Source organism: Dermacentor albipictus, chromosome 7 (genome assembly GCF_038994185.2).
Source record: "Dermacentor albipictus isolate Rhodes 1998 colony chromosome 7, USDA_Dalb.pri_finalv2, whole genome shotgun sequence".
Taxonomy (NCBI): Eukaryota; Metazoa; Arthropoda; class Arachnida; order Ixodida; family Ixodidae; genus Dermacentor; species Dermacentor albipictus.
The window spans coordinates 38566690-38576600 of NC_091827.1; the positions used below are offsets into that span (position 1 = coordinate 38566690).

At 47.0% G+C, this 9911-nt stretch overlaps 1 protein-coding gene across 1 annotated transcript in view; it reads left to right on the forward strand.

Moving 5' to 3' along the window:
• The first annotated feature begins 2443 nt into the window (after positions 1 to 2443).
• LOC135905671 (potassium voltage-gated channel protein eag-like) overlaps positions 2444 to 9911 on the forward strand; it is a 159509-nt gene continuing 152041 nt past the window's right edge. Inside the window, exon 1 of the mRNA XM_070521912.1 lies at positions 2444 to 2557. Within this exon, the coding sequence (XP_070378013.1) occupies positions 2479 to 2557 (79 nt within the window). The 5' untranslated portion in view covers positions 2444 to 2478. The remainder of the gene's footprint in view (positions 2558 to 9911) is intronic.

Consider the following 9911-nt stretch of genomic DNA (forward strand, 5'->3'; position numbering starts at 1 on the left):
GTGCTCTCATTTCAAGCTGCGTGCCTAAGGTCAGTAATTTAATGAGACGTGGGCGAAATGCCGAGCTAAATGCCTCCTGGAAAACGCTGAAAAGGAATGAAGGTTTCTGTTTTTTTTTTTCGTAACGCCGCTCTTCAGAAATCCGACGCTTCCGGGATGGGCGCTAATTAAGCTCCGCGCGGCTTTTCTCCGGTTAATTACTCTGCCGCGCTTTAAAAACAAGCCGACTTAACTGGCGCGCATGCATCTCCTGCTTAACCGTACGGAAACACGTCCTGACTGCTTACTGTTTCTGCTGGTGCGTAGCAACATCCAAGAATTTATGCCATCGACGAGAAAAAATAACGAATACTTCCGGCCCGGGAGCCCTGTTTAGTGACGGACAAAACACGCCAAGCTAACCAAAATTAAAAGCACGCTTTGCTGCATAACAGCGTAGCAATGCAGTAAAAACACTAACTTTTCAGATGAATGGAAAACGGATTAATGGGATCCGCTTTTCTAACAGACGCATTTGCTTTCTTCATTTATTCAGTGATACAGAGATTGGTCGTAGCAATAAATTTCTGCTGAAAGGAAACGATTACACGCTTTGGCAGAACACTGTGATGGCAAAATCTTGTCTCATATTACCTGCCACTTCTTGCTTTTTTCGAACGTTGAGCTATCCTTTCATGAGCTCCGCGATAATAATTTCTCGGAAGGACAGAGTGCCGCTGGAGCGTAGTGGCACGGAGTTGAATGAGTTACGTCATTGCTTTTCCCTTGATGCATTGCAGAAGCTTCTCCACATCGTCGCCATTGCAATGCATGCATGTTGCGTGCAAAAGCCCACTTTCAGTGTCGCATCATCCGCTCTATAGTTATTTGGCGTAATACCATCATAACTACCATGGTGGTCACCACGAGCACAATCAGTCCTTATGACTATGATGGCGAGGATCACTAGGACTGTGACTGGCCATATTGGAACAGATTTAGCTTGTATCGCGAGGACATGGCTGACGCGGGCAGGGTATTTAGAGAACTGTGGCAGATGATGTCGTCGGGCAGTGTGTTTAAAATGATGCGGATATCACGATAGTAATAATATGCAATTCCATGATCGTTCTAACATTGATGTCACCACTTCAGTGTTCCCGTCGTGCAAAAAAGCCTGCTTTCAGCGTCTATGATTTCTTGTTGCCTCGGCTGCGCGCCTTCTTAGTTAACACCTCGCCCCCCCATCGTCATTGCTACTACTCTGATCTATGGCCACCACCACTATCATCAACATCATCATTATCGTCATCATCATCGTCATCATCATCATTGTGGTATTCGCTTTAATCATAGCCACACTCTCGCAATTCTGACCGGCTGCTTCCATATACGTCGGCATACTGATTAAAGTGCACACGGACTCACAAGATGTCACCCTACTAAGCGTCAAAGTATGGCTTCCGTGATCTCATTCTCTCATTCAACTCTCATTCCCTCTTTCAATCCGTTTATTTTTCAGCTTTCCTTCATTCACGCAAGGACCCGCTTTTAAACTGACCGCCCCGCTCGTCTCACCGGGTTCTTAGTACCGCGAAGTTCCGCCAGGTAGCGCTGGTGGGCTGTGACATCATCGACGCATCGACGCGCACGAGGTCTGGACCAGCGTGCCGTTTCCATGGCGACGGACCCGGCGGCAGCGGGAACCAACCCGCGTCGGGCGCTGGTGCTGCGCTCCGGCCGAAAAAAAAGAAAAAAAAGAAGCAGAAGTATCGCAGTGGCATAGTGTAAAGAAAAAAATACGAAAAAGAAATAACCGCGCAACGAGGGAAAGTGTGAGGGAGAGTGTGGGTGTGCGCGCGCGGAGGCACCGGGGGTTCGAGCGCGTCGTCCGTGCTGGCATCGGCGGGGTGCGCGCGCGCGGTTCTCTCAGTTCCATATCTGCCGGCGCGAGCCGAGCTCGTCGCCGTAGCAGTACCGCGGAGCAGCCGCACGTCGATGCCGGAGGAGCGCTACGCAGGCCGGCGCAGTCTACGACTGCGGCGACGGCGGCGACATGGGTTGCAGAAGGCGACATGGCCGCGCCGTCGGTGCACATTCTCCGTCTGCTGCTAGCCGGCAAGGCAGACGACGAGTTCGGCGCGACGACACCCGCAGGTTGTTCTCTTTCGCCCGGTTTGTGTATCATCGGCGGCATCGGCGGCGTTGACAGCCCACAGGAGTAGACATGGTTTCGTACTCTGCGTCGTCGTCGATGAATGCGACGAAAAGCACCACCGCGGCGGTGGTGCGCTACCGGGACGTGCGGTTTTGGTGCCGTCTGCGGTGATGAACCGTCGTCGTCTGGTAGTCCTCGTCGGAATCGTCTGCTCGAGGATCGTCACGTCTGCGTCGTCGTCGTCTGCTCGCTGCTGCCGCGGCGTCTGCTCTTTCGGGTTGTGATTGACCTTTGGCTGAACGGCGGCCCTAGGAGGGGCTGCGTCTCGTCGGCCCGGCGGCATGCCGGGGGGCCGAAGGGGCCTCGTGGCCCCGCAAAACACCTTCCTCGAGAACATCGTCCGGCGTTACAACTCACTACGTGAGTATATGCCAACTCGTCGCATGCCAACGCTACTTCAACTTGATTTATGCACAACGCGGTCGTCGACAAAAGAGCACTGAATAAGACGATGCACCGTGAGCTTTATGAAAGGACAGAGCAACTTCCGTTTTCGAGCAATGGTTACCTACTTGTGACACTTTTGATTCAATCCTGGCGAATAAATGTGAATCGAGTGTCATTCCTACTAAATATTGAACCTCGTTGAACATTTGAGTTCGGAAGAGATTGCAAAGTTGAGCGTGTGTCTCCTTTCGTATTGTTCACGAGCGTATTTACGAATGGCCAACCAGGCTGGTCTTTGATTTTTGCTTTAGTTTCAGTTGCAAACAACTCACAGCCGGGGAAAATAAATGCTTAATCACTATAAGTCACAACCTTTTAGTATTCGTCGTTCTTATTTCAACCTTGGCCTTTTTCCAGCGCTCCTCCTTCATCAAATATTTCCCTCTGTTGCGCGCGCCCTTAAAGGTCAACTGCGGAGCTTAAGGGGAGTGAACTTGAAGGCCAAGCCTCTACATTCTCGTGGCCGTTCGTGGCCAAATTGTAGTCTTCACGTAACTCTTTTGCGCTGCTCACGTACGGGGATACTTGTACCAATTGTATATGCAGAGGGGGTCGATACGAAATTGACCACGAGATCGATATTCTAACGACGTATATTGCAAATTTACGCGTTAGAATTCAATTCATTGATGCGTTCTAGAATGTGGTCGCGTTGATGAAGATGGCTCGCCGCTACTCATTTTTCAATTTATCTCCGAGAAGGTAGTTCAATAACGAGTTGTAATGCAATTTAGTTGCTTTTTTTCGTGGTGACCCTCATAAATAGGAATTTAGACAGTCTGTAGATTAGATTTAGACTTAAGACTACTTTGCTCCCTTATAAACTTGTCATTTTGGCCACATAGAGTGTGTGGCAGGCTGTCTCTGTAGATATGGCGTTAACTAGCTTAACTGTTTTGATCTTTGTTCGACACACTTCTAAATTGTTAGCCTTTAAAAAGTGCGCAGGTGTGATAGCAAAAAAAGAAAAAAAAAACAGAAATGTTAGGCCGTCTCTCCATAGACGTTTTGTAGACGTCGTACCAAAGCGTTTACATATTTTCTATAGACGCTCTGAAAAATAATTGGGAGGTGTCTGACGTGTGCAAAATCCAATCTCCGGTGTTCCTTAAGTGGACAAGGTGACCCGGTCTCAATTCGTCGGACGCATCGGTTTTCTTTTGTCATTCTTTTTTTGTTTTGGACGCCCACGCCCTTGTAACGTTCTTCATTGATTAACGCAAACCGCCGGAGATTTGTTGCTTTCGTTTTCGATGCGCTAAGCGACACGCCGCTGCACCGAACGCCGGCGGTGACACGCTTCGTCTCAATTCACGGCACGCGTCTATCGACGCGTGTAGAGCCGCTGGCGCCGCGAACACAGCTACACTTGCGCTACTGTAGCGGTATAAAAGCGGTATGACAAAAACCTCGTTGAGCGATATACGCGTCAGTACTGCATCCGAAAGAGGCGCACATCCTTTACAGTCGGAGGGCATACTGAGAAGAAAATTGAAACGGGGCACTGGGCAACGTTCGGTTTCAGAAATGAAGCACTGCTTCGAATCAATGCTGCCCACTTCGTGTGGTTATCTATCTGTATATGTATAGTTGTATAAAGATCTATCTATCTATCTATCTATCTATCTATCTATCTATCTATCTATCTATCTATCTATCTATCTATCTATCTATCTATCTATCTATCTATCTATCTATCTATCTATCTATCTATCTATCTATCTATCTATCTATCTATCTATCTATCTATCTATCTATCTCTATCTATCTATCAACTATCTATCTATCTATCCTGCAGGCCATGTTTGACCCAAGCCACAGTGCATCATAAAATCTGACAGACGAGAACAATGAAAAAAAAAATTTTGTAGAATGAACAAAGCCCTCGACATAGTAATTCAACTCAATGACTACAATAGAAATGGATTCTATATATTCATGCATTCTGTATTGCGCACATCAAAGCCCGAATGTGACAAACCGAAACTAAGTAAACATCAGATTATTCAAAGACATCTGGCCCGACCGCTGAATTACTCTTCCTAGAGCAATAAAATTTACTTCCTCCTCCTCCTCCTCCTCCTCAAATTACCTTGCCCTCATCACAGAGAAATCAGGAACGTGTATTTTTATGCAACACGGCAAGGGCAACAAACCGCGAATAAGAAAGAAATGAATCTGAAGTGCTGTAAAACTATGTAATCTTAGATACGTAGGGGTGGCTTGTTCACGGGCGCATGATGTTCAAGCTGGGGCATAGTTCGAGTAGGCGTGGCTTTTGAATCTGACATAAAACTCACCTGACTGCCGAACCTTTTTTTTTAACTGGTACTCAGAACTGATTTCATTTGATTACATAATCGCCTTAGGCAGAGCGTTATATCCACACGCTGAAAAGAGATATTGTATGTGAGGTCAAGGTGACGGCCGACTACAACCAAAAAAAGCCTTACGATTAGTTTAATAACATTCTGTAGGAACGTGCATGATTTACGACTCGGTATCGAGCGCTACCAAAGAGCTAGTAGCATTACCGTGACATGCAAGACTCAGTGAAATTCCGCAACCGATTTGTGTCTTATTTCACTTTCTGTCGTTCACTTGCCTCATCATCGATTACGTGTCGAATAGCGTGCCAAGTCTATCCCACGCAGACGTCAATCAACACCGTCCCCTTTAAATTTATTTTCGCCACATTTCTTGCATATCCAGAATAATTGAAAGCGCAGAGCAGCGGAAAGTATTAGGAAAGTTCAATTCTTCAGTGAGCTTTCCCACGTTTACAGAATGTGGACTACGTGCGAAAACTCTCGACGACGTTTACGAGAAAGTCAACTATGTCACGTCTAGTCATGCTCTGGATGTATACGTAAACCTACACTTCGAAAATATGCCTGATATCACACAGTGTGCGAAAAAAAATGAAAGAAGTCAACCGGCTACGTGACGATACACGAACGCTGGGGGCAAACACCTAGCTGTCTACTTTGCAAACTCGGTTTACCAAAACACTTTGCGCGTAATATTCAAACTTGAAGCGAAGTTCCAATCATAAGTGTTTGATGATGCATGAGATATGATTTAAGTAATGATATTTTAAGGCATCAGGGAGGGAGATACGATCTCTCCAATGCTATTCGCAGCATGTTTACAAGAGGTATTCAGAGACCTGGATTGGGAAGAATTGGGGATAAGAGTTAATGGAGAATACCTTAGTAATTTGCGATTCGGTGATGATATTGCCTTGCTTAGTAACTCAGGGGACCAACTGCAATGCATGCTCACTGACCTGGAGAGGCAAAGCAGAAGGGTGGATCTAAAAATTAATCTCTACAAAACTAAAGTAATGTTTAACAGTCTCGGAAGAGAACAGCAGTTTACGATAGGTAGTGAGGCACTGGAACTGATAGGGGAATACATCTACTTAGGACAGGTAGTGACTGCGGATCTGGATCATGAGACTGAAATAATCAGAAGAATAAGAATGGGCTGGGTTGCGTTTGGCAGGCATTCTCAGATCATGAACAGCAGATTGCCATTATCCCTCAAGAGAAAAGTGTATAACAGCTGTGTGTTACCAGTACTCACGTATGAGGCAGAAACCTGGAGGCTTACGAAAAGGGTTCTGCTGAAATTGAGGACGCCGCAACGAGCTATGGAAAGAAGAATGATGGGTGTAACGTTAAGGGATAAGAAAAGAGCAGATTGGGTGAGGGAACAAAGGCGAGTTAATGATATCTTAGTTGAAATCAAGAAAAAGAAATGGGCATGGGCAGGACACGTAATGAGGAGAGAAGATAACCGATGGTCATTAAAAGTTACGGAATGGATTCCAAGGGAAGGGAAGCGTAGCAGGGGGCGGCAGAAAGTTAAGTGGGCGGGTGAGATTAAGAAGTTTGCAGGGACAACATGGCCACAATTAGTACATGACCGGGGTAGTTGGAGAAGTATGGGAGAAGCCTTTGCCCTGCAGTGGGCGTAACCAGGCTGATGATGATGATGATGATCTTAAGGAGCAATTCGCTTTTGAGGCGCTATGTTTGGCGTGTACGGTTTTGCACACCGCATCCCAAATGAGGTCTCCCTATTGGCTGCTCTCCCCACTTGTCGTTAAACTTTATCTCTCTCTCTCTCTCACGCACTCTTTACGAATCTCCGCTGTTTCTTTCATGCTGTCAGTGAGGTATCACATAGCGAAATGCTTGTTGTCTCTTCTATTTTTCCCCCTGTGCGAATACGCCTTGTTTTCGTAGAACGCAGTATACAGAACAGCAAATGGAGAGCAGGCACTGTAAGTACGGGCGAATGGAATCATGTTTACGCCGTGCTTTCGTACGAAGCCGCCACTTTCAGTATAGCTAAGCTGATTGATTTCCGGGCCGGCTCTTGATTTGCAAATTCAGACGGATGAAACACGGCAGAAAGCAATCTCATTTGTTTTCAACCAGATTGTCACGGTTATCGATTTGGCACTCGGCACAATACGCGCCTTTTACGTCCTATAGATTATAGAGCGTTGTCGCGCATTCTGTAGCAAGGTATCTAATCTAATCAGGTGGCCCGCACGCGACAAGAATTCTGTTACACTTTCGAAGTATCGAGCTGCCATTATAGAATGCACCGTGATACGTGGAGGACGGACTCGGTCCCTGAGATCATGGGCTCTTATTTACAGAAAAAAATCTCGTACGCTAGAGCTGTTCATAAGAGACATATCCGACCACTCCACGATGCAGGGCATTTTATTAGCAAAGGGGTTGGTTAGGTGGCAAAGAGCACTTACGAACAATAACACTTTGTGAATTCGGCCTCCCAAATTTCGACGGCCGACGAATGTGCTCGACGCTTTCAAGTCTTGTAATGCCTTGTCGTACTCATGATACTTAGCGCGCTATCTGTCATGCGTGTATGTTTGTCTCCAACCGTGTTCCCGCCTACCTGTGTCAATGGGCATTCCGTGGTCGAATGGCTAGCGCATCGGGCTGTTGGCTGAAAGCATCATCATCATCATCATCATCATCATTATATTATTATTATTATTATTATTATTATTATTATTATTATTATTATTATTATTATTATTATTATTATTATTATTATTATTATTATTATTATTATTATTATTATTATTAAATACGGAAACATCATACAAGCACACAAAACAAGCCCAACGCCTGCTACTCTTTCGGGAGGAGGGAATGAAAAGAGGAGGAAAGAAAGAAAATAGGAAACAAAGAAATAGTAAAGAAAATGGGAAATAAACAAATCACAAAGACACGGACAAAAGAAAGTAGGAACACGGAAAAAAAGGTCTATAAACGGAAGGCCAAGTCAGTTTTCTGAATGAAACTTAGCAAGCCCCTATGGGCCTGGTCGCGTTGAGCAGCACTCCCTCCCGGAAAGAGGCAATCGACAAGGGTCGCACACTTGAGTCCAATCAGTCCATATTCCTTTAATTAGCAGTGCACGTTGTGTGACGAATGCGGGACACTCCGATATAAGGCGTTCAAGTGTCTCACAGGAGCCACGGGACGCGAAGGACGGACTGCCCACACGCCCTTGACGATACAAGCGTTCGCGCATCAACACAGAGCCACCTCTTAATTTCACTAACAGTGCTCTGTAGCACTACGAGTCGAGCCACGACCACGAACACGGGGAGGGAACGAGTCGCTTACAACACGGTGGTCTGGGTGCTGACGGTAACGTGGTTCGAAGAAGAAGACGTATTTTAATGATTGGAAAATGTAGAGAGGTCGGCCGGATAATGGAGCATCTGGCCTGCTACTCTACGTAAGGGAAGGGGAAGAGGGGAAGAAAAAGGGTCACAATGGGGGATGATAATAGGAGGAACGAGGTGAATGACACATCCCACAACCGGTATCACAGGCGTGAGTCCAGGCCAGTGTCACCTAGGAAACGTGAAAGTGCACGCATTGTCTCTGTCGTCTGCCAACTCTGTGGCCACGCGCCTAGCAAGAGATCCTCCGACAGTGGTCCATTGTGTAAACGTCTCAATGTATCTGCGAATGTCAGTCTTTCTCGCGCATACTCGGGGCATCAACCATCGGACCAACTAGGGTCACTGAGCACGTGGTACGCTCATCAATGAACCTCTTTCGCGCCGACATGGATCACGGTAGATGCGGGACTTGGTGGATATCGCTGTTCAATGAACTTCTTTGGTGCCAACTTAGGTCGCTGTGTACGGGCGAGTATGCAGGTGTGCCCCCCTCTTCACCGAGCGTCTTTGAGGCAACCTTGGGTGACTAGGTACGTGCCACTGCGAATGTGCCTCTCAACTATGACGAAAGAAGATCGCTTAAATTTATCCGACGATGGGCGCAATCGAGACCACATCACAAGGATTGCTCAAGGGAGACAGCCCGACGCTTTTTAGCAGGCTGTGCCACGAATGCACTGGGTATATGTGCCGCTCGCTGTTCGATTAACCTCTCGCCGAATTGCGTCACCGAGTACGTGCCACCGGGCGCGCGGCAAGCTAGAGGACGATTCTCGGCATTCGCAGCGCGCCGCGCTTCTGGTCTCGGAGGCCGCGCGCGCACTTCTCGGCAGTGCCACTAGGTAGCGCAGCGTGTCCTGAAAGAAGCGCGAGAGAGAGGAGCCCGGTTGCCGCATGACGCGTCTCTCAGCGTTCACCACGCACCGGCGCGCCATGGATTTCGGAGGTTGAGGTTCGTGGCGGCGGCGCAAGATGTGCCCTGTTGGGGAAGCGCGAGAGAGGAGTCCAGCTGCAGTACACGCCTCATACATGACACCTTTCGGCGGTGGCAATACGTTGTGCCGGTGTATTGATTCAGTTCTAAACGCATAACTATCGACAGTCTTTCCGAGATGGGTTCAGTCGATATTATTATTTTTTTTTGACAGGGCACAAGTTCGCCCAATGAAACAAATTCGTAGCTGATAGTTTTGACACTGTCTGGTTCTTCACCGTGAATTCAAGCTGGCTAAATCGCTTTTCAAAGCACGCGAATAGCGATGAATAAGAGGAGTGTAAATGTAACCGGCAGCTCTCCCCACTTAATTAAAATTAAAAATTTTTCTTTGAGATTTCGCTCCGTAATCTTTGGTCGAGTTTCTGTACTCGCTATTGCACTCTCATTGACAGTATCGGTGCTGTAGGTTGCAGTCATAGAAATGTTTGCGGAGCCGTCTGTGTTCATTTCCTGCGATAAAAAAGAAATGAATTCGGCGACAACAAAACCACAGTACGTTGGTAATGTTTTCACATTTTTATTAAGTC